This window comes from Equus asinus, chromosome 6 (assembly GCF_041296235.1).
Source record: "Equus asinus isolate D_3611 breed Donkey chromosome 6, EquAss-T2T_v2, whole genome shotgun sequence".
NCBI lineage: Eukaryota > Metazoa > Chordata > Mammalia > Perissodactyla > Equidae > Equus > Equus asinus.
The window spans coordinates 75,906,282-75,932,920 of record NC_091795.1 but is presented as its reverse complement, the minus strand read 5'-3'; the positions used below and the strand labels follow the sequence as shown (position 1 = coordinate 75,932,920).

Genomic DNA, 26,639 nt, shown 5'->3' with positions numbered 1-26,639 from the left:
CCCCAAAAGAAAATGAAAATTTTAAATGAAAACAAAGAGTGAATGGGGATGATATAGAGAAAGCAGTAAAGGGGAGGAAAGGTAAACGGCATAGAGTAAAATGTACAGAAAAAGAAGAGTTGGAATCTAATGCTGTTGATTTTAAGAGTCAACTCGTTTTTTCAAGATAGATGATTTCTACATATCCTAACAACTCTCTCAAATGCAATTATATACAACAGTAAAAATTATGAATTTTAATAGTAAATATATGGGAAAAAAGGATCAGAATAAAGTACATATGATCTCTTGTTTACATGTTTTAACCTACACAAATACATATATGTATAAATCATATATATACACAAGTATATATGCATACATATGTGTTATATGCATAATAATTTTTATTGTCAGTAAAGACTGATTGAGGGGAAGCAGGCGTTCACTGTCCATTTTGTAGTTCTTGATGCTGTTTACATTTTCTAATCATGTACATGTATTTTTTTAATGTCAATAGGGTGAACTGGGCAAAGGGATCATGGGTCATTTTATGTTTTTTCCTTTATCCTACTCATTTTTTTAAAAAAGCTCTAAAGAACATCATTTTTTTAAATCTGCTTAAAATAACACACAAAATTATAAATAATACCATAATTTTTTTAAAAAACACCCAGATTATTTATAACAGCAAAAATGAGGGAGAAGTTTAAAAATTAAATGTTCAATTGATTAAAGTATTACATAGACATATACTAGAAAGCTCTATGTATACCCGATAAAAAGGAGTACAAAAATGACATGGAAATACATTCGTGATATGAAAAGCAATTAATAAAAAAGAACATTTGACCTCATTTTTGGAAAAAATATTTAATAAAAGTACTGAAAATGGGAAGATCATTATTAAGTCATTCGACAATTAATTATTGAAATCCTTTTGTGTACTAGGTACTGTGCTGCGTACAGAAGATACAGAGTAGACCAGCTGCTCTCTGGCAGGGAACAGACTAGGGAACTATTATCCAAAAAGGTACTTAACTGCAGTAGTACTATGGTAGGCTGTCTGCAAAATACAATCACTAAAAGTTCCTCCCACCTCTGAATGCTCATTGCCACTCCTCCCATCAAAAGTAGAGTCTATTTCTCCCTCCCCTTGAACCTAGCTTTAGAACTTGCTTTGACAAGTAGATTGTGGCATAAGTGACACTGTGCCAGTTCCAAGCCTAGATATTAAGAGGCCTAAAGTTTCTACTTTTGCTTTCTTGCTGCCTTGAACTGCCATGTACTTCATGACAGCCCGAGGCTATCCTGCTGGAGGGGGACATGTGGAGAGAGAGGCTCTGAAGGCTGAGTGACAACAGGTGGAAACAGCACCAAGATGAGAACTAAGGTGCCTGAGTAGACAACCAACATCATAGCCCCAGATAGGAAGTGAGGGCATCTTGAAGCCTTCAGCCAAAGTCAACCATTACTGGCAGAAGATGAAATAGAGACGAGTTGTTGCCACTCACTCCTGACCAAATTTCTAGCTCACAGAATCATAAGCAAAAACACAGGCACTTTGACGTGATCTGTCATGCTGCAATAGATAACTGAGACAAAACATGGTACTTTGAAAGGGTATTATTGCAACTGAAACCTAAAACATACAATACTAACTTTTGGGACATATAGGCAAACAGAAACTGAAAGGGCAACAAGTAGACTGGAAACTGGAAGAGCAGTAAGGAAACTGCTATAGGAGGCTAGAAGAAGGGTGACCCACATTATATACTGGCAGACAATTAGCATAATTGTCACATGAAGTAACTTAAAAGATTAAAAATATACCTAGTGAACCTGTAGATCTAGCTAAGAAGATTTCCAGGCAAAATAGCCAAAGTGTCAATGGCTTCTTTATAACCAAGTCTGAAAAGGTACAAGAAGAAAAACGTGAGCTATAGAATTACAGGCAGAATTTAAGGGAAATACTTCTAACCAGGAGTTGCTTTATTAGAAAATAACTGTTTCTTATCACTAGCCTCTATAAATAGCAAAAGATTATCAAAGAAACAGCATGAGGACAAAGATCATATCCAGAGTGCTGCAAATAAAACATAGGCTCACAATCATCAAATTAAAAACACATCCATAAGACCCTTTCTTAAGACCTCAATAAGATTTAAGACAATGCTTGCATACTCTGTCAGGTAGGCAAAAGGGCTTCTAAGAAACTTACAGGACCCTAACTTGGGATCCAAAATAGAAAGAGTCTGTCTCAGAAAGAACTGTGGATGTGACTTTTGTTTAATAGAGTGCACTTATAATCTGATATACAGAAAACCTACAAGGTGTTTAATGGAGTTCTATCAGTTTGGACTAAAAAAACAACACTGTTCTAAATGAAAAGAAGCCTTTTGGCTCTTAAAATAATTGCTACTCAGTTATAAATAACGTCTACTTCTTATGGAAAAGTAAAAATGACTCAGAGAGTAGAGCCAAGAGCCCAAAGGACCTCGCCAAGAGCTGAGAAAAATAATTATGAAGCCACTACCAGAAGACAGAATCACGCAATAATCAAGAACATTCTCTGTTCCCTGGTTGGATTTCAAAATTGCTTTTGACCAGAGACTGCTACATGTTTCCCATTCTTTCACTCTCCAATGGGAGTATCTATTGTGGTTAATCATCCTTGTCTCAAAATTGTATATTGAATGCATTGGGGCAGGGAGGATTGGTCTTCTTAGTTGTCTTCTTAGTTCACAGGTATCCAAATCAAGGGGAGCTGTATCCAATGAGCCTCATCCACATCCCAATCTAATGCAAATCATAAGATAATGGACTTTGATCATGAGGTCATAAATGGATGAGATTTCTGGGCATCTCCTATTAGGAGGAGTGAGTATGTACTGCATGTTGGAGAAACGTGAATTGTCCACCAAAGGAAGAATTGTGGTACTCCATCTGCAAAGATGGCTGCCAACAACGCCTCCTGTTCCTGTACACATATGGTACTCCTCCCATCAAGGGGTAGAATCTATTTCTCCTTCCCTCAAATCTTGGCTGACATTCTATTCTGCTCTGAAAAACAGAATGCAGTGGAAATAATGTTATGCAGTTTCAGGCTTAGGCCTTAATAACAGGCCAAGAAACTTCTGTTCTTGTTCTCTTGCTACCCTGAATCACCATGTAAAGAAATCCAGGCTACCCTTCTAGATAGAGGCCAAGGAGATAGAAAAGCCCTGGCTGACAAACAAATAGGACACCTAGGGAACAAATGAAGTGCCTCAAGCAAAAGCCAGCACTAAGGCCATCTTGGATCTTCTAGCCCCATTCGAGCCACCTCAGTCAATATCTTCTGGACCAGAACGAGGTGTTCCTTGGCCAAACTCCTGACCCAAAAATTGTGAGCAATAAAATAGCTGTGACTTTAATCACGAAAGTTTGGGGCAATTTGTTACTCACTACTGGATAACTGATACAGTTCCTGAGTGCAGCAAAGGCTACAAAGGAAAAGTATTGGGTAGTTTCTAAGAGTCAGTATTAGAGATCCTAATGTAATCTGGGAGACAGGAAAGGTTTTCTTAAGAACTGATATTTAACACTACAAAAACACACTGCCTGATGACATTTTGGTCAAGATAGGCCACATTTACGATGTTGGTCCCATAAGATCAGTACCATACGGCCTAGGTACATAGCAGTCTATACCTTCGAAGTTTGTGTAAGTACACTCTATGATAGTCAAACAATGAAGCATTTCTCAGAACATACCCCCATTGTTAAGCAACACATGACTGTACTTAATAGAGGAAGAATTATGAACAGGAATTTTGTTTGTTGGTTTTAAGTTTCTATTTTCCTAAATTTTCCACATTGCACATGTTCTACTTTTGAAATAACAAAATGTTATTTTGTTAAAACTTTCTTAAGGATATTGTTGGCAGCTTATTGCTTCTATTGTTTTAAAATTTATTAAGTCTAAAACATATTTTCTTATGACAAAATATGCAAACATTTCAGCAAATAATGAAAGTTTCTATTATCGTATGTAGTTGAAGAATGGAATGTTCTGATTACAGTAACATTCCAAGAAATAAAAAGCAATATATTGGGGTTTAACATCTTCTGAAGAATTAGAATGTATTAAAACACATTATAAACAAATTATACTGCTTATAATTTAATATCACAGCAATTTTTGGAAACTTCTTCAGATTTATGTAATTCCTCATAGTTATCATTGTGAACAGGTGTAGGTAAGACTGAGAGAAGTAAATAATACTTTGATAACAGAATTAAGAATGGAAATGATCCAAAAAGATTGGAATAATGGACTAAAACAAACAAGAAAAAATCAAACAGAAGTAATTAAGGAGATATATACATTTATGGTTAAAAGAAATCAACCACAAAATACAAAAGGAGAAAATAATCCAGCTTAACAGCATGAAAAAGCCTTGTGGCTTCAGCTGACCACAAGCACATTAACCAATAGTAAGCAAGTCACATCTGCATTAAAAATATTAATATAATCTTGGACTTCACTAACACATTTAATTAACAAATGTTTACTGAGAACCTACCATGCACTGCATACTTTACTAAGAGGATACAGTGACAAGATCTAGAGATAGAATAATCTCACCATATTTAGAATTAGTCAAACTATATATGGAATAGTAAATCTATATAAAGGAAACGGTTGAAAAAATTAGAGAAATGTGACCTACAAAAGGAAGACTTTCTAATTTGAATACTGACCTAAAAGAAGAAAGAAAGCTCTTAAGACAATTATTTCATTTTACCAAAATAAATTAATGACTACTATTATGATGACTATTGTGCTAGACAATGGGGTATAAATGGAGAACAAAATAGATATTGTCCCTGTCCTCACTCTACTTATAGTCCAATGAGTCCCTATCACTGGAAGATATTTAGCAGGTATTAAATAATACTCTGTTAAGCATATTATAAAAAAGAGATTCACGTACTTTGTATAAGCCTAAAATAAATGACCTCCAATGTCACTTCCAAATCTAAAATTTTGTTATCACTTATATCACTATGTCATAAAAGAATGTGATTGTTATTCTGAGATAAAAAAATGTCTAATGAATAAAATAACAGGCAAACCAAGATATACAAACACACATGGGTTTTTTTAATATTTCCACCTAATAAAACAACCATGTCAATTCATATAGTCAGCTTTCATAGGCAAACTACTCAAAACCAACTTCAATCCACATTAGGAAACTCCAATCTCAAATTTTTATTTCATTTCAAATACCAAAAAATTTACCCTAATGATTATCTTACCCTAGTTAAAATAATTCCAAAGAAATTAATTTTCTATGACTTCTCTGGGATTTCGTACATTAATCAATATACCTTTCCATGGCTTTAGCTGTATAAGGCAAATGCATTTCAATACTGTGTTCATCTTCATCTGTCTGCAGAGACATGCGTTCAAACATTCCTGTCTTCCATAGTTCTCCGTAAACTAAAGAGATTTCAAAATACAGTAAAACAAACATATTAATGTATAGCCTCCTCCTGTGGGACTCCACCCAGTACCACAAAACTATATGCTTTGACAAGAGACAGAAGCACCACATAATATTTTCCTTCATTTTTATTTTAAAAAAAGAAAAACTAGCTTCACATACCAGACAAAACAATAATACATATAATGACTTACTCAGCAATTTCATGTGTTACACAGTTAAACAAAAAAATAGTAATTTAAATTTTTCATCACTTCCTTTCATTATATGTAAAATCAGCTGTGGGTCTAAGCTTTTCCTAGACTTTAATCAGCAAATGCTAACAAGAACAAGTTGATTAGAATACCTCTTGAAATATGGAAACACCACTGGTCTACTTACTCATGAGGCCAATAATACAGTTTTTGAGTTTTGTTTTGTTTTTTAATAAAATGGATGGGATTATTATTTCATACCTCAGATTCCTGCCATACTAAGAACAGAAAATTCCCACTAAGAAACCTGTTTTCCTCAAAATTAACAATTAAGCTTGTGGGCTAAACCAGAACATAAATTCACCACAATACCATGTCGTAAATTATCTTAAAATGATCTAGTAATTCGGACCCATCTGATGAATTATACTTAAAACTAGATATTGCATAGCAAGAAAATGATGAAATTTAATACATAAAAAAAGATGATAGAAGAATATTTTTGTTTTATCATAGAACAGAACCAACATTTTTATACCTACATCCTTAAATGGGTTTACCAATATCAAAGAAAGAAACAAATGGTGTTATGACTTTTTTCCTACAACATTACACCTGATTAAAAATCCACTATTCCTTCACTGGTAGGCTATCAAAAACCAAAATTTTCTGAATGCCCCAAAAAGGCTTTAAAAACAAAGTGTCCCAAAATCCATTCTAGAGAATAAGGCTAGTAACACTCCAGCTTCATTAATAAGATATATTCTTACAACAAATTGCTAACACTCTATGATACTTAAAACCTCAAATTATGAAAATTTAGGCCTAAAAAGTAAAGAAAAAGAGTTGGCCATTTCCTTTGCAAATGTCTTCTGTCATTCTAAGGAAGAATTTGTTGCAAAACTTCTTGAAAAAATAAGCACACAACACACTTAAAATATAATTTAATCAACTGGAAGGATACACACCAAGGTAACAAAGGTGGTTACTTTGGAGAGTATAAATTGAGTTCAGATGAGAAGGAAATTCTGAGTCAATTGTGGATAATGAGTACACAAGTATTTGTTACACTATTCTCTGTACTGTTCCATATTTTTGAAATTATGTTCTCCCCACTCCTCCAAAAATACAATTATAAAGTCAAAAGGTTTTACTTTACACATATAATGTAAAAAATGAGACACAACTAAATAAAAAATATGATTTCTGGAATCCTATGGAAAAGTAAATCAAAATAATAGACAAAGATAAAATACACAAAAGATTTATTTAGCACCCTTCTTTCAGAGTTTCACAACTACAGTCTCATTTTTTCCCATAAAAATCATTTGAGAGGAAATAAAGGCATTATCACCATTATCTATTTACAGTGAGGAAAGAGATACACGGAAATAAAGGCATTATCACCATTATCTATTTACAGTGAGGAAAGTGATACACACAGTGGGAGACTAACATGCATGCCCATGCACTGGTACTTCCCTGAATATAAATGTAACCACTACAGTCTGGACACTACTGGATCTGAAAGATTTTTGTGGCTGGCAGAGAAATCATAGTTGTCTTTTAGGTAAATGGAAGATTTTCTTTCTTTGTTTATATTTTTTGCAGATTAGTTACAACAAATTTTATTTTTTAATTGAAATATTACTTATAATATTGATATTTTTAATTTTTAACTAACTTATAATTCCTCTTAAAAAAAAACCTTTAGCCATTTAAAAGCTGCAAGATCTCTATATACTTACTCTTTTGGTCAATACGAAGGTCATAGAGAGGTGTCCTATATATATCCACACTGGAAAGTGCACATCGAGAGAGGGGCACATGATGAGAAGGCCCAAGGATGAAAATTCTCCGGCTAGGAGGTATACAACAAAAAACACAGAACAATTGTACTTCTATACAAACCTTATTAAATACAAGGGAAAAAATAAGTAACTTAGACAAATTACATGTAGTACAGTTTTCCTTCCTGACTAATTTCATTACCTACTGTTATATGCTAAATTGTGTTTCCCCTAAAATTCATATGTTGAAGTCCTACCCCTAGTACCTCAGAATGTAACCTTATTTGGCGACAGCGTCTTTAAAGAGGTGATTAACTTAAAATGAGGCCTGAATCCAATATGACTGGTATCCTTATACGAAGAGGAAGAGACATCAGAGGTGCACATGCACTGAAATGGTACTATTTGAAGAGGCATCAAGAGGACAGCCATCTGCAAGCCAAGGAGAGAGGCCACAGGAGAAACCAACCCTGCCAGCACCTTGATCTTGGACTTCTAGCCTTCAGAACTATGACAAAATTAATTTCTATAGTTTCAGCCACCGAGTTTGTGATATTTTCTTACAGTAGCACTAGCAAACTAATATACCTACTAATTATTTGCTCCTCAGTTAATTAAGTTCAATTCCTTATCTTTGTCTTTTTGTTGGAAGGCCTTTAAAAGAATCATATTCAACACCTGGAAATACCAGTTACTGATTATCTACAGTAAACCAACCTGCTATGCTTAAAATCATCTCTGTATTCACAATGGCTGGGATACAGAAGATTTTCAACAGCTATATTAATTAAATTTTAATCATTTCAACTATTAAATAAAATCTCAAAATTCTAACAAATTCTAAACTCACCTTCTAAGATCTACTAGAACTTTAATAAAAATACATAATAGTACAAATTCTAAAAATCCATACAAAATATCATTACAAAAAAGCATTTTGATAAAGCTATTTCCACATTTCTTCCACAGCAGAGAAAAAAGGCATCTTGTTGAAAAGAATTCCATGTAATAAGCTTTCTCTGTTCCCATTCAAGTAGAAGTCATTCTCAAAAATAAAGAAACTTGAATATGTGTTATTTGCACTGCAGGCCAAAGAAAAGAACTGGGCTAAACTGTAGCTTGAATCTTTACAATCTCTTTATCTTGACATCAAGAGTAAAATTGACTTCCTCTCATTTCATCTCAAACATCCCTACAATCTAAATTCCAAAACTATCCATTTTCTCTGTTCTCCCAGATTCATATAAACGAAACATTTCCCACCGCGCACGCACGTGCACACATACACACATACACACACACGCACACAAACTTACAGATCCAAAAAACCAAAACTATGAGAAAGAAGGGAATATATGATAGGCAACGTCCCTAGAAAATTAAGTACTACTCATTGCTCAATTAATGGACAAAGACTGAGACATAGCTAGTTCTTTCATATCAAAAACTTGCAAGCCAAGGAATGTGTGATTTAGCAACATATTTATTTTGATAAAATCCTATTACAGCTAAGAAAATCAACCTATTGTCTGCTATATGTTACTTGTTATAAGGGGGGTGGAGGGGTAAGAAAGATGTGGATAAGGAAAAAGCCATTCTCAGCTCAGAGTCCACAAACCTCCCCAAGTTATCACACATAGCAAACATATAAACGTTTATCCACACACCATTTCTAGTCAGAAACATAATCTCTTTTCTTCCTCCTCCCTTTTCACTGCTAATGCTCACTTCTTGTCATCACCTCTGTGATCAGTTCAATAAACATTTCAGGAAAAAAAGATCAAATCTATAGATTCCTAAATGAACAAAAGAAATACCACTATGTTCTCCTATATTAACAGCACAAAAACATCACCATAATTTTTTAAAGTCTAATGTGGGACATACATAATAATAACTCAGTGTTTAGATGACTGGCCTGAAGACAGGCATTATATGAACTAAGAATCAAGTACAAAAAAGAGACATTTTTATGATTGAGGAATACATTTTTATGAAAAGAGAGACAGAATATTTAAAGTGACAACACTCCCAGGAGATCCAGGATATATAATTAAAATATGAAATGGCTTTTAAAATATCAATCTAGGAGGGCTGGCCCCATGGCCGAGTGGTTAAGTTCGTGCGCTCTGCTGCAGGCAGCCCAGTGTTTCATTGGTTCGAATCCTGGGCACGGGCATGGCACTGCTCATCAAACCACGCTGAGGCAGCGTCCCATATGCCACAACTAGAAGGACCCACGACGAAGAATATACAACTATGTAGCAGGGGGCTTTGGGGAGAAAAAGGAAAAAATAAAATATTTAAAATATATATATATATCAATCTATGGGCCAGCCTGGTGGCATAATAGTTAAGTTCACGTGCTGCACTTCAGCGGCCAGGGGTTCACTTGTTCAGATCCTAGGCACAGACCTACAGACCGCTCATCAAGCCATGCTGTGGCGGCATCCCGCATACAAAATAGAGGAAGACTGGCAAAAATTTTAGATCAGGGACAATCTTCCTCACCAAAAAATAAAATAAAAAATAAATTAAATAAAATATCAACCTAAACTCAAAGCATAGATACATTTCATAGGTAAGTGTAACAAGGTTCTAACACTGGCCAAAAGATGAGCACTACTCCAGAAATAAACACCCAAGGTTGGCTTGGAAAGCCTAAATTGCCTCCTTTAATACTAACTATTTACCTTGCTTGCCTGTTTGTCATACCCAACCTACATGAAAAGATGAAGACTGGTAGGGAAAAGAGTTCCCACCAGTCTGAATTATCCAACTGTGTACCCAACAGAGTCTTTTCAGTGTGGCAGAAACTCACCCAAAGGCAACATAGTGAAGTTCCACATTTGGTAAGAGAGATAATAGGAAAAAAGAAGTTTAGGTCCCATCCACATAAAACCCTTAAAAGGGTGATGTACCCAGGGTGATGTACACTTGGGTGATGTACCCAGGGCCAGCCCTATAGCGTAGCGGTTAAGTTTGGCGTGCTCTGCTTCAGCCGCCCAGGTTTACGGGTTCGCATCCTGGGCGCAGACCTAGCCCACTTGTCAGCCACGTGTGGCCGCATACAAAAGAGAGGAAGATTGGCACAGATGTTAGCTCAGGGCTAATCTCCCTAGGAAAAAAACAGTGATATACCCAAAAAAGGCTAGGTTTCATTCAAAAGAAAAAAGAACTGCATATTAAACCTATAGTAATCTCAAAATGGGTCTCTTTGTTAGCTATATGCTAACAAAGAAACTATGTAAATAAAGAAAACTATGTAAATAAAAGGTAACGCATTTTCTTTTTTTGCTAGTTGCTAGATCAATAAACACCAAGGCCATAGGAATACTTTAGAGAGAAAGGAGTAATCCAGGCATTGGAAAAAATGCCACTTTCTCTCCCTTTAATTAATTGCAAGGTGCTTTGTCTTTAAAGGAGTAATTTTTAAATATTAGCATATCATCACTGTTGCCATACATGTAAAACAAGATTTTAACATGAAAAAATGGCGGAAAAAAATCAATAGGGTTCTCTTAGAAATAAACATAGTCCACGTATAACATCTCCAGAGAATTCATAGTTGTGGAGTTACTTACTGTGATGAGTATAGTCTGTGTACAATACATAAGTTACCCGAATGTCTGCGCTCATAAATATTAACTACTTATTCTAAATAATAAAACATAAGTAATTTTTTTAAAGTGTTTCATGGCAAGTGGAGATATTTTAACTAAAGAATAAAATGTCATGTGACATCAAAAAAGATTCCTTTTTGCTCTCTTTTTCTGCCCTGCAAAGCTTTCTGAAAGACATGAATCAAAATCAAGTTACTATCTAAGTACATCCTGAGTTCTGGTTCTTAATTATAGTCTTAACAACAGGAAAAGACTTCACAACTATAAATATGGAAAATAATTAAATGTATTATTTTTTAAATTCCTTAAACAGTCAGAGTGCTCTTTTTTGAAGCATACAACTGATCATACCACTCTCCTGCTTAAAAAGTCTACCAATGGCTTTTCATGGTCAGAGGATACATTCCAAAATCACTAAAATCGGTTCTATGTCTCAAATGAACTGGTCCCCTCTTGTGTTACTCTTCCTCCCTTGATCATGATACTTTACATATACTGGTCGTCTTGCAGTTTCTTGATTACACTTCATCTACTTCAAAGCTTTCACACGTGCTATTGTTCCTTTTGCTTGGCATAAAAATCATTTCCTCCAAGATTTCTTCCCCAAAACCTTATCCACAATCTAAATCCAATCACCCTGTATCACAGCAGTTCTCAAAGTAGGAACTGTGGATTCCTCAAGACCCTTTCAAGGAGTCCACAAAATCAAAACTTTCTTCATAATAATACAAAAAAGTTATGTGCCTTTTTCACTGTGTTGACATTTGCACTTGCAGTACAAAAGTGAAGCTCAGTAAATATCCAAGGCAATTATATCAAAATGTACCAGTGGTCATGTATTCTTCACCTTCACTCATACCAAGCTTTTTTTTTTTAAGGCCAGTTTCACTTAATTTCATTAAATCTTGAATTTTGAGTACAGTTTTATAAAAATATTCTCTATGACAAAATGCATTCAATTTGTGGTGCTAAATGCATAAAGCACTTCACCGCACACAGAAGCATATCTCAGGGGAAAGCACTTGTGTGATCGTGAGTTGTAAGCTAAACTAGACATTTTTTTTTCATGTAACACAATTTTTACTTCAAAAAAGGACTGTAGACAAATTATGGTTATTCCAATTTAGGCATCTGGCAGAAATTTTGTAGAAAATGAACAAAATGAGCCTGCCACTTCAAAGAAAACATTTGACATATTTGTTGCCAATGACAGAATTGAAGTTTTTATGTGAAAATTAGACTTTTGCAACACTTCTATCACTGTGAGATTAACAGCTTCCCAATAATTAAAGATTTTTCTGATTAAATTGGTGGTGATATTAATAAATGCGATTTTCTCATATTGTATGGTGAAATGTCAACTTTTGAAAGATCTGCATAACTCAATGAACAAATACTTTCCATATGTTCCACACCAGATACTACAAAATCATGGAAAGTTGAAAGATCCATTCGAACTGCAAGACAGTACAAAAGATGATCCTGGTTGACACGTAGAGAATGGATTAGTGTGGAAGGTAAGAATGGAAGCTGGTGGTATAGAATTTAACCTTCTCTCTTGGATTGTTATTTTTCCTCTATGCTTACAGTTTCCAAAACGAGGTTCTTTATTTTCTCAAAGCACTGTGAAGACAGTGCAAATCTCATGGAGGGCAATTTTCAAGAAAATACAACTGGGGCTGTCAATTGTCATTTTTAACACTTAGAACTTCTAATTTATTTATTCAGAATTCAATTACTATATATTAATTGCAAAAATAAGTTGATCACACCATCATCCATCATTTGCCTCTCTTTTTACTGATCTCCTTTATCACTTCTTAGTCCTTTGCTCTCTTCCCTTCTTATTCTTTTTCCTTTCATTCTCACTTTCCAACAACTTATTTTAATACACGCTTTCCACTTCTACACATATAGGCTCTATATCTCTCTATATATTCTTAGGCCAAATTTAATTCAAAGTACCCTTCCAGCATATAACATCATCAGTAAAAATTCTGCCAAATAAAAAAGGTTTGGAAAAGGCTGTTACATAAACTAATCTTGATTACAGCAGGTTGATAGGCCCAGGGTCAAATGAAGGAAGCTCCTGAAAATCTTTCCAATCTAATATTTATTTGCTCTTATTCATGAAAAAAATTTGTTAAAATTGTATATTAAGTACGTATCAAGAAATATTTGTTAAAGACACCCCTCAAAACATCATAAATGAGGCAGGGCTAACCAAAACCTCATCAATTTGAAAACAATATCATTTTATTTACTATTAAAAACTTACTAAAAATAATTTTCAACAAAGGTGTGATAACAATGTGCAGAGCTACCACATAAAAACAAAAAAGTGTAGCTCTTTTGTTTTAAAAATTTGAACAAACTGCTCAAAGGCAAAGGAGTAGGCTATGGGTGAGATTTTCTTTTTAAATTCATGGCTGCTGTGAGTTACTTCTTTTGAATGATTATGCTTCATCTCTATGAGTACCGGTCTAACCTAACAAGCAACACTTGACAAAACTAAGATGATCGATTTTACCTATTCACACAGTGTGTACAACTGGCATTACAGACTGGACCCTAATACTGGTTCACATGGAGTGAATTAACCTTTTAAATAAAATGCTGGTCAGCCAATTAAGTAATATAGGTGGCTATTTCCAGCAGAAGCTTTTGAAAGTTCACAGGTTTCTCACTTTAGAAAGCAGTATACTATTCAATCAGTCTCAATTTGCCAGAAAGATTATTTAAAGCTAATTTCAGAGCTGTCAATGAACTACTAAGATCTAATATGCTTCAAACGCCATATTAAATTCACCGTCAAATTCTAAAATAATTCAGGTACCTTATCCTGTCAACGAGAAATTATTCTTCTTTCATTAACCACAACCTAACAAGTACAATAAAGAACTTTAAATTACAAAGTGATTAAAATTGAACAAAGGGCTTTGCATTTTTCCTAAAAATGCTCATCTCCAAATTTTCAAAGAAAAATTAAAAATCAAAATATTTAACTGTTAGTGTTCCTGGACCAATTACAACATGCAGAGTGGGGAGTCCCCCACACCTCCAACAAGCAATCCTCAGGCATCAACAGGGTGTCCAAGAATTCAACTCAATTCTGATACTATCTACCCAGAGACAGCATCAGATCTCACAAGTTGAGAGCTCAGTCCCACAGGACTGCCCATCCCCACCCTCCACTTCAGATGCCAATCGCAAGCCCAAGTTGTTACCTGTGCTTCTGACCAAGCTGCTACAAATTGGGGGGCCCAACAACTCCCTCCTTGGACTTCAATTCAGACACCAGTCACAAATCATGGTTGTTCTCTGTACTTCTGACCATCCGGCTATAAATCAGAAGTTCCCATGACCCACTCCCTGGGTTTGACTAATTGCTAGAGTGGCTCATAAAACTCACAGAAACATTTTACCTACTAGATCACCAGTTTACTACAAAAGGATATAACCCAGGAACAGCCAGTTGGAAGAGATGCCTAGGGCAAGGTATGGGGAAAGGGCACAGAGCTTCCACATCCTCTGCAGGTGCACCACACTCCCCCAGATCTCCACGTATTCACCAACCTGGAAGCTCTCTGAACCCTCTCCTTCTGGGTTTTTATGGAGGCTTCATTACATAGTCATGATTTTTTTTTTTCACATTAAGCATTTCTCTACTACTTTTTTTTAAATTGAAGTATAATTGACATACAATATCTTATTAGCTTCAGGTATATATCATACTGATTCGATATTTATATACATTATGAAATGATTATCACAATAAGTCTAGTTACTGTTTGTCACCATACAAAATTATTACAATAGTATTGACTATATTCCCTATGCTGTACATGCTGTACACTCCCATGACTTATTAATTTTATAAGTGGAAGTCCAACTTCCAGTTACACCATCATGATTGATGAAATCACTGGCCATTGGCAACTGATTCAACCTCCAGGTCCTCTCCCCTCCCTAGAAGTCTAGGAGTGGGACTGAAAGTTCTAATCACATGGTTGGTTCTCCTAGCAACCAGCCCCTGTCCTTAAGTGGGGTCCAAAAGTCACCTCATTGGCATAACAATACTTATGAAATTCCAAGGGTTTTGGGAGCTGTGAGCCAGGAACTGTGGACGAAGACCAAATATATATGAGAAATGTATTTTGTCATCTGAATGACCAAATATATACTTCTTATAAACCGCAATATCACATTACCCTTCTAACATTTCCAGAATTAAACATTTTACCAAACAAAGGGAAGATAAAAACTAAGTGTTCAGACAATAAAAAACACTATTAAAGCTTTTCATAACCTATATAAGGTTTAATTAAATTTATAAAATGTCAAATTCCTAGTGAACTTGAGTATATAATAACAATAAGCATGAAAAACAAATTACTTTGGTGACAAAGCAATTATAATTCCCAACCTTCTCCCACTTAAACAAAATGGTATCTAACTATATTACTTACGTAATAGATGGATCCACTTGTTTGTAAGCATGAGCAGCACAAGACCCACAGTACGTATATCCCGCATGGCTACAAAACAAAATATTTTTAAACTTAATCATCAGATTCAAAATCAAGATATTCTGAAAAAAAAAACTTTTGAAAGGAATATAATAACTATAGTAAACACAACAGAGTTGAATGTATAGATTAAAAACCAATGTAGCCAATGACACAACTTCTAGAATAAGGAACACATAGTGGTTCTGTGTTCCAATTTTAAATTTTAAAAAGTATTTTGTAATTCTTTTGGTCTGAAGGAAAATTAGATTTGGAGCCATTCAAGGATTACTTGAAGTTACTAATGTAACACTGAGTTCTTCACATTCCTCTTCAATGCCATTAGCAGACTTATTACATAACAATGGTAAGACCAAGAGCAAGTCAAATCAGACGGAAGCAAATACCCTACAACTAACAACTCATTTCCCTCTGTGTGTTTAGTGGTAAGAGAACTGACTTGGCCTTCTGTGTTTTGTAGCTTTCATTTTCTCTGTCTACTCTGCCCTTTTCATCTTCTGGTCTTAGCATTAGATTGGTTCTCTTAACATCTATAGAATGACTTGTTTCCAACACCTCATTTTTCTTTCTTGACTCATTCCAGTTACATGAGTCTAGAAACTCTTCCTTTCGTGCTTGCTTATTAGTATGTGGCCAGTGGTATGCTGGTAAATGTTTAACAGTTGGCTCTGCAGGAAAAAAATGTATACACATACATACGCACATAAGATTATAAATTTTACTGAAATAAAAAGATATGTATCACACAATTTACAAATAATGAAAAAACATAATACTCTTTATTGCAAATTCCACACAGTCAATTGATTGTCACAGAATGCTTTCACTGATTTTAGCAGAACTCTTTTATCTGTAGCCAAGGAATGACTGCAACTGACAAGAGTGCATTAAAAACATGTGCCTGAACTGGACTCATCTGACAAGACCTTGAATGACTTCTTTTCTGATTAGAAAATATTTTTCAAATACTAGACAGAATATTTCCTTCCTCACTTTTTTGTGCTATTCACAAGTTAAGGCTACAGACACAATATAATTTTAAGTTTAATCTGCATTCTTAACCTTTCCTCATTACTTCCTTAAGTATAGACAATCAACAAAAAATAAAGCCCTGAGGGGCCAGCCCTGTGGCAGAGTGGTTCAGTTCTCTCACTCTGCTTCTGTGGCCCAGGTTTTGCCGGTTCGGATCCTGGGCGTGGACACAGCACTGCTTGTCAAGCCATGCTGAGGTGGCATCCCACATAGCACAACCAGAGGTACTCACAACAAGAATATACAAGTAAATACTGGGGGCCTTTGGAGAGAAGTAGAAGAAAAACAAAAAAAGAAGAAGATTGGGAACAGCTGTTAGCGCAGGTGCCAATCTTTAAAAAAAGAAAATAAAGCCCTGATTTGCAGCAATTTGCCAATTAATGTGGAGTAAATCTGTCCCACCATGGCCAATTTCAAGATGTGCAGTAAATTGAAAAGACAAGACACAAGACTGAGAGAAAATATTTGTAAAGCATGTATCTGATAAAGAAAATCTGTATCTAAATATATAAAGAAATTTCAGAATAAAGGCCATATATGACAAAACCACAGCCAACATCATACTCAATGGGCAAAAACTGAGCACCATCCCCCTGAAAACAGGAACGAGACAAGGATGCCCTCTACCACCACTCTTATTTAACATAGTACTGGAGGTCCTGGCCAGAACAATCAGGCAAGAAAAAGGAATACAAGGAATCCAAACAGGGAGGAAAGAAGTGAAAATCTCGCTGTTTGCAGACGACATGATCTTATATATAGAAAACCCCAAAGAATCCATTGGAAAACTGTTAGAAGTAATCAACAACTACAGCAAAGTTGCAGGGTATAAAATCAATTTGCATAAATCAGTAGCATTTCTATATTCTAATAACGAACTAACAGAAAAAGAACTCAAGAACACAATACCATTCACAATCGCTACAAAAAGAATGAAATACCTGGGGGTGAATTTAACTAAGGAAGTGAAAGACCTATACAATGAAAATTACAAGACCTTTCTGAGAGAAGTGGATGATGACCTAAGGAGATGGAAAGACATTCCATGTACATGGATTGGAAGCATAAACATAGTTAAAATCTCCATTCTACCTAAAGCAATCTACAGATTCAACGCAATCCCAATCAGAATCCCAATGACATTCTTTACAGAAATAGAACAAAGAATCCTAAAATTCATATGGGACAACAAAAGACCCCAAATTGCTAAAGCAATCCTGAGAAAAAAGAACAAAATGAGAGGTATCACAATCCCTGACTTCTAAACATACTACAAAGGTACAGTAATCAGAACAGCATGGTACTGGTACAAAAACAAGTGCACAGATCACTGGAACAAAATTGAAAGCCCAGAAATAAAACCACACATCTGTGGACAGCTTATCTTCGACAAAGGAGCTGAGGGCATTCAATGGAGAAAAGAAAGTCTTTTCAACAAATGGTGCTGGGAAAACTGGAAAGCCACATGTAAAAGAATGAAAATTGACCATTCTTTCTCACCATTCACCAAAATAAACTCAAAATGGATCAAAGACCTAAAGGGAAGACCTGAAACCATAAGGCTTCAGTACACTAAAGTACATAAGGAGTACACTCTTTGACATCAGTATTAAAAGGATCTTTTCGGACACCATGTCTTCTCAGACAAGGGAAACAATAGAAAGAATAAACAAATGGGACTTCATCAGATTAAAAGGGCTTCTTCAAGGCAAATGAAAACAGGAATGAAACAAAAAAACAACCCACTAACTGGGAAAAAATATTTGCAAGCCATATATCTGACAAAGGATTAATATCCATAATATATCAAGAACTCACACAACTCAACAACAAAAAATCCAACAAACAACCTGATCAAAAAATGGGCAGGAGACATGAACAACATTTCTCCAAAGAAGATATATGGATGGCCAATAGGCACATGAAAAGATGTTCATCATCGCTGATCACCAGGGAAATGCAAATCAAAACTACACTAAGATATCACCTTACACCATTAGAATGACAAAAACCACCAAAACAAATAGTAACAAATGTTGGAGAGGTTGTGGAGAAAAAGGAACCCTCATACACTGCTGGTGGGAATGCAAACCGGTGCAGCCACTATGGAAAACAGTATGGAGATTCATCAAAAAATTAAAAACAGAACTACCATACGACCCAGCTATCCCACTACTGGGTATCTATCCAAAGAGCTTAAAGTCAGCAATTCCCAAAGTCCTATGCACCCCAATGTTTACTGCAGCATTATTTACAATAGCCAAGACGTGGAAGCAACGTAAGTGTCCATCAACAGATGAATGGATAAAGAAGATGTGGTATATATATATACAATGGAATACTACTCAGCCGTAAAACAGAACAAAATCGTCCCATTTGCAATAACATGGATGGACCTTGAGGGAATTATGTTAAGTGAAATAAGCCAGTTAGAGAAGGACAATCTCTTTATGACTCCACTCATATGAGGAATTTAAAAATGTAAACAAGGAGAACAGATTAGTGGCTACCAGGGGAAAGGTGGGGGGGGGGGTGGGCACAAAGGGTGAAGGGGTGCACTTACAACACGGCTGACAAACAATAATGTACAACTGAAATTTCACAAGATTGAAACCTATCATTAATTCAATAAAAATTAAAAAAAAATAGGTAACTGTTTTGCAAGACAAAAAGAGCTCTGAAAACCAGCTGTACAACAGTGTGAATATACTTGACAATACTGAACTGTTTATGTTCACAAGAAGATTTGCACACAAACGTTCATCCCAGTTCCATGTGCGACTGCCAAAAACTAGAAACAACCAAATATCCTTCAAAAGGTGAATGGATAAACAAATTGAGATATAACTATACAATGGAATACTCTTCAGCAATAGAAAGGAATGAACTATTGACACACTCAAAATAATTACACTAAAAAAATCGGTAAAAAGAAAGAAAGAAAGAAATATGCTGAGAGAAGCCAGACAAAGTTTATACTGTATTGTCCCATTGAAATAACTCTAGAAAATAAAATCTAATCTATAGTGACAGAAAGTAAGTCAGTGGATGTGGGAGGGGAGAAGGTACAGAGAAATGCATAAGGAAAGCATTACAAAAGGGCACAATGAAACTTTTAAGGATGATGAATATGTTCATTATCTCAATTGTGGTGATGGTTTCACAGGGGTATATATATTTCAAACTTATCAAACTGTAAACTTTAAACATACGCAGCTGTATGTTAATCATATCACAATAAGGCTCTATTTTTAAAACGGTCCTCATTTGAACTAGCTTAAGATATGAATGGAGAAAAAAGAGATTTACGTAGGGCAATCACAGCAATACAAGACAGAAATGTGCTCAATCAAGAGTTAAGCAATACGGGACATACCCTAAGCAAGCTGAAATCACTGAAGGCTTTATTGGTTGGATTAATGGTAGTCACTCTATCCTGATACCTCTGGCAAGGAAGCCTATCAAGTTGCCAAAATATAGCAATATTCCCACATCCCAGTTCTAATCTTAGCCAGAAGGAAATGTAAGTTGTTCTATGGCTCAGCAAATTCAGTTTTGCTGTCATCCCGTACCAATCTTGATAATCTAGCCTAACCAGAGGCTCTATTCCATCTGCTTATGTCCCCAATCTTCCAGTGCTGAGACCCCAATACTGACTGCCTCAGATTCCTAACTCCTGCTCCTGATCTGACCATTCCTGGCTCCCCCTTGTCAATTCAGAAATATCCCATCTTGCCTGGCCATGTGGAATTTAAAAACCATCTGATGTATCCGGATCTGCCCTGGTCCGTCTCAAACCTGAATGCCATCTCAGATTTTTTTTTTTTTTTTGAGGAAGATTAGCCCTGAGCTAACATCCACCACCAATCCTCCTCTTTTTTTTGCTGAGGAAGACTGGCCCTGAGCTAACATCCATGCCCATCTTCCTCTACTTTATATGTGGGATGCCTGCCACAGCATGGCTTGACAAGCGGTGGGTAGGTCTGCACCGGGTATCGGAACCAGCAAACCCTCGGCCACAAAAGTGGAACATGTAAACTTAACACCTGCGCCACCAGCCAGGCCCCCATCTCAGATTTTGAACAATGCTTTGCTCTCAGTTGTTACTCATATCCCATTCCCTCCACTCCCAATTCTTATACCTTAAACTAGTCCTTCCATCTTAGCTCTGCTTTTCAGCCTTGACTTCCTATTTGCCAATCTTGAACTTAAAGGCCCTGACCCCAAATCCACACCCTGATCCCTAAATCAACCTGTCTTTCTAGTCTGAGTCTCTCCCAGTTTCACCAATCCTGTTCCTACCCAAGCTCAGTTCTTAAAAGCCAGAAAGCCTTCTTAGAAACATTGGATTCTTGAAGTGTGGGTAGAACAGAAATTGTAAGAGTAGAAGGGTAAGGGCCCAAAGGAAGGGCAGAAGGGCTGAAGGAGGAACACGAACAAATGTCCAAGTGCATGATGTAGATGAGGAAGTATGGAACTGGCCTGAGCAGAACCAGAGAGTAATGCTTAGCCAGAGTCAGACAGAGGAGTCTGGGCTTGAAGAAACAAGCTACTGAAAAACTGCTGTATGCTCTTCACAGAAGAGTGACAATATGAAACTGTTATTAGTTCAGTACCGAAAAACAAAAGCACAAAGGACAGATCAGAGGCAGGAGGTGTTAAGCGACGCTCTCTTGGAAATTGTAGCATGAGGTAGCAATGTCATGGTCTAGCATGGTATCACTGGCAGTGGGAAATGGGAAATGAATGTTCTAGAGTCTAAAAAGAAAGACTGACATATCTTAGTGACCAAGTAGGTACAGGGGGATGAGGAGGAGGGGGAAGATAGTTATGATAATGGTAATAACTAACATTTACTGAGTACTTACTAAGTGTCAAGCACTCTTCCATGTAACTCAAAAGCATTAACTCACTTACTCCTCACATCAACCCTATATGATAGGAATAATTATTTTTCTCATTTTATAGGTGAAGAAACTAAAGCAGAAAGGTTAAAAAACTTGCTCAAGGTCACACAGTAACTGCCCACCCAAGGACTTAAAGCAAGGCAGTAGAGGCTCCAGACTTTGTTCTTAGCCACCAAAAGAGACCTTTACACATGTCAAGGAAAAAGGAAAGGAGTCCATGGAGCAGGAAGAGCAACAAGCCTAAAAACTGGAAGAATACTCACAGAATCATATATCCTATAAGACTCTAGGGAAGGATGCTGGTTTTGAAAACAAGATTAACTGAGGTAAATATGTTTTAAATAGAACTCAGATTTCATGATTTCAGTCCTTTCTGAAGTTGAAGGCTTAAAAGTCTGTTTGAAGCAAGACAAAACAGATGCAAAAAGAGAGGGATAGTCTTAATTTGGATAGAGAATATATTGCATAGCATTTAAAACAAGAAATCATTAAGTGTATCATCCCTCTTAACCCACATCATGAGGAACTCCACTTCATGAAGGGACCAAGATCACAGTCAAAGAAAAGAATTTCTAATACTTTACTTTATCCTGGCCTAGATATATGGTATGAAGAAAGACATAGTAATAATTATCAGGGGCTAGCCTGGTGGCGCAGCGGTTAAGTTCGCACGTTCTGCTTCTCAGTGGCCCAGGGTTCACCAGTTCGGATCCCAGGTGCGGACATGGCACCACTTGGCACACCATGCTGTGGTAGGCATCCCACATATAAAGTAGAGGAAGATGAGCATGGATGTTAGCTCAGGGCCAGGCTTCCTCAGCAAAAAAGAGGAGGACTGGCAGTAGTTAGCTCAGGGCTAATCTTCCTCAAAAAAAAAAACCACCAAATCTCATGACTGATCCTCTGTTCCTACACCCTTCTCTTGCTAATAGAATTTATGATTCTACAGGTATGTGAAAACAAGTTTTCATTAAGGAATAAGTCATAATAAAGGAGCTTTCACTAAGGGAACATCTAAGGTTTCTTCTTTCGTGCGTAGCAGCCAGAACAGCAATGAACATTTGAGCTCTACAGATATGTGACTATGCATCATTAAAGTGTGTCCCAGTCAGTCTTTTAAAAGCTCTTAAAATCCTTAATACAAAGTCATCCCTGCTAGCTTTTCCAGGTTACTCTGGTTCTCAATGTAACTTTTCATGAAGGCAAGCACAAAATTATACTTTTAATACCTATAATTTGGCGTGAGGCTCAAACCACACCTCTAAAAACGGATCTTCCTTTTAACAGGGACAACTTTTGCTTCTCCCTTTACTCCTACACAGCAGACCCTTTATATCAACAAGTCCAGCTCCTAACCCTCCAGGATTTCTGTGCCTCTCATAGAGCTACAATCAAGTGAGAATGCATTATCTGTGAGCATTTACTGGTTAAGTCACAGTTTCCCACACAGCAACCTCGCAGTGTGATATAATTTAAATTCCTACATCAGGAAAATTACCAATTACTACATGACATGGACTTTCATTTGTTCATTCTGAGACCCTCAAGGTTATAGATGAATAGTATAAACTGTGAATGCCAACAGTCTACCACACATTCTGTGAGCGGCTTTTCATCGAAGAGGATATAGGGAATAACAAAAGGATGATTATTTGGATTCAACAAAATCAGGTTCTCGTACTCCTAGTGCTACTTAATAGCAGCAAAAATGCAAAATAAAATGATTGGATTAGATGAAATGAGAAGACTGGACCAGAGGAAACAAGAAGATCTCCTTGAGCAATAAGAAAAGTCTCTAAGCTCTATGTAAGCTAAGGTATGACCTAGAAACTGAATTTAAAAAGACCTGTGAACATATGGAATCAACTTGAAGAACAACTGGCCCGAAACAGTTAGCAGAAGCAGCAGCTTCCACGTTGCCTCTCTCAACTTTATTTTACTCCCCCTAGCCTTTTATTCTTTTCTTTCATGGGCACTGCTCAACGGCCCTCAAGATTCCTGGCTTCAATAAAAAAAAAACCAGCAGATGATTACAAGCAAAAAAACGTCCAGGTTAGATAGTCATTATGTAGAATGTTTTATTTTTATAAAATAGAATCTCAAGATATTAAGTAAACAATACTAAGAGCTAAGGAAAGTTATTAAAGTTATACAAGTCAAATAAGAATATACTAACCGCAATGTTTCATGGGAGATTTTTTTACTGCTAGAATACATAGGATTTGAGATATTGCAGGGAATAACCTACTGCTAATATAAACAAGGATGACAAATAAATAAGCTGTGCATCTCCAGTAACCTTAAATTAATTACATAGTTTATGAAGATTCACTGTCTCGCGATATACACTGGTAGAGTGCTACAGGTATGCTTCACTATATACAAACCGGTCTTCTGTATAAATACTTCTTAGCTTTTAAATTTTTTACACAAGTTTTTATATTAAAAGTAATATATGCACACAGTAAAAAAGTCAAACAATAAAGAAGGGTACACAACAAAAAGTGAAAGTATCCTTTATTCTACCCTACTCCTACTAGGTTAACTACTAACAAATCAGACTCTATTTTAAATGTATGAGGGGAGCTTCAATATTCACAGTGTCTGCTTTATAGTAAAAACACAATTTGATCATATAAATAAGCCCCCTCCCCAATTATCTGATTATATTTCTATATTCAATAAGAAATTTCTTAATTGCTGCACATCTGAACTGTTTCATCTAAGGATTGCTGAGATATTCCTGCATCCTGCAAGACAAACCACAATTTTGGCATCAAGGTGTCTGGCAGTCATGGTAGGAAAACTTGTGGAACTCCTAGTTCATGAGATCATTTCAATATTTATCCCCGGGCCACACACTGTCTCCTGTGCCTCAAGATAAGTAAGGTAGTTCTAAATTCAAAGGATATTTTTTAACCAAATTAAATTCTTTTGAATCCCACAAATGTGCTTGCCTATATATCATATAGTTTAGAATTCATTAAGATTAATCAACAGCTCGTTAATGGGTCAATATTTATTCTTTAATGACATTATTCTACTTAATCTGCATCAATATAAAAGTAATCTATTTAAGCACTTGCTTTCTAGGTTCTGAGTTTATTTTTTAAGGTTCCCCTTATAGGATTTATGCCTTGAAGGCAAAATCTAAGAAAAATTGGTCCCAGAGAGCTAGAATTTATAAAATTTAATGTTTTTGATACATTTGATTTGAAATAAAAGTAGAAATCTTAAAATTTTAAGTTTTCTAATTACTATATAAGTATATTCTCACAAAGATGCTATTGTGCCTATACAACAATAAAATATTTGTTGTTGCTTTTCTGCTTCAGGAAAAAACAGGTAACTCTGGAAAGGAAAATAATTACCTCTGGAAATCATATAAGATAAACTGGCCTAGATTTAAAGTTTTTGTATGTTAACAAAATAGAAATTGCTTATATATGCATAAACATAACTACAAAGTCCTACATAGCAGAAACATGCACACCAAAGACAAAATTACTTTCAAACATCCATTTTAAAACCCAAGGTAACTTGGAAATCTTTTACAAATCGATATATTTGTAACTGAGGCTCAACCATTTCATTCCACAGGCCACTGCCAATGACTTCAATTTAAAACTAACTACAAAAGGAAACAAGTCTAGCTACTTTTTCATGACTAACTAACCTCAACTCAATTACATGTTGATTCAGCTCAGCTCCCACATTTAGAAGAAGTTTTAACTAGGAAGGTAGCATACCATCATACTAGTCAAATACCAGCGAATTGATAGTAATGACAATAGAACCTATCTCATGAGTTACTATAAAGAGATGACTATTAATCCATATTTCTCACCCAATGAAGGATCTCATTTATGCAAACTTCCCGTCTTATCCCTGCATCAATTTTCTTTCTCTACTGGATCATTTCATCAATGTTATAAACACTTTAATATCTCCCACCTTAAATAAAAATTCTTCCCTGACACCATATTCCCATTGCTCTATTTCCTTGATATTTTATAGTAAAATTCCTCAAAAAACTATCTATATTCACTGTCTCTATTTCCTCTCCAATTCTTTCTTGAATCTACTCCAAGTGTGCTTTCATCCCCACCACACCACAGAAATGGTTCTTATCAAGGTAACCAGCAATCTCCACATTGCAAAATCCAATTATCAATTCTCAGTTCTCCTTTTATTTGACCTATCGACAGAATTTGACACAGTTGATCATTTTCTCCTCCCTGACACATTTTTTCTTCCTTTTGCCTCCCAAAGATACCACTTACTCTTGGTTTTCCTCCTTCCTCACCGGTCTTCCTTCAGCATCTCCTTTGCAAATGCTCATCTTCATCCTGACCTCTAAATAAAGTCGGCTTGCCTAAGGGTTTACTCCTTGAATCTCTTTATCTTATTTCACTTCCTAGGCAATCACTGCCTGTTTAGATTTTAAGTGTGAAATATACACCAACATAGCTCACTCTTCTTCTCTGTACTCTAGATTCAATAATCTAGCTGCCCATTTGAAATCTCCACTGGGACGCCTAAGAGGCTTCTCAACATTAACATGGTCAAAACCAAATCCTAGATTCTACATAAAGACTTCAAAATCCACTCCCAACCTCCACCCCATTTGCCCCTTATCAGTAAAGAAGCAATTCCATCCCTCCAGTTTCACAGGCCAAAACTTAAGAGTCATCCTTGACTCCTCTATTTTATTGGTCCTACCTTCAAAATATATCCAGAATACATTGCTTCTCATCACCTCCATCACTAGCCCCCAATCAAAACCACTATGTCATCTCTTTCTGTACTATTGAAATAAGTCTACTAAACTGGACTCCATGTTCCCACAAAACAGAATGTCCATACAGCAGCAGGAGTAATCCTTTTCAAACCTAAGTCAGATCATGTCACTTTTCTGCTCAAAATTTCTCATGACTTACCATATCACTTAGAATAAAAACCAAAGCTTTTACAGCAGCCTACAGAGCCTCTGCACAATCTAGGCCCTGCTGCCTCTGTCATCTTCTACTCTTTCTCTTGCACATGCCACTCCAGCCACACTAGCCTCCCTGCTTTTCCTTAAACACAGT

General features: G+C 35.9%; 1 protein-coding gene across 2 annotated transcripts in view; it reads right to left on the bottom strand.

Annotated features, from left to right (window-relative positions):
- Positions 1-26,639, bottom strand: part of MEMO1 (mediator of cell motility 1) — a 121,250-nt gene that overhangs the window by 33,324 nt on the left and 61,287 nt on the right. For both annotated transcript variants that reach the window (XM_044772208.2, XM_044772209.2), the window contains exons 4-6: positions 15,551-15,619; positions 7,417-7,529; positions 5,359-5,470 (exon numbers count right to left, since the gene is read on the bottom strand). In XM_044772208.2, coding sequence (XP_044628143.1) covers positions 5,359-5,470; positions 7,417-7,529; positions 15,551-15,619 — 294 coding nt within the window. The remainder of the gene's footprint in view (positions 1-5,358; positions 5,471-7,416; positions 7,530-15,550; positions 15,620-26,639) is intronic.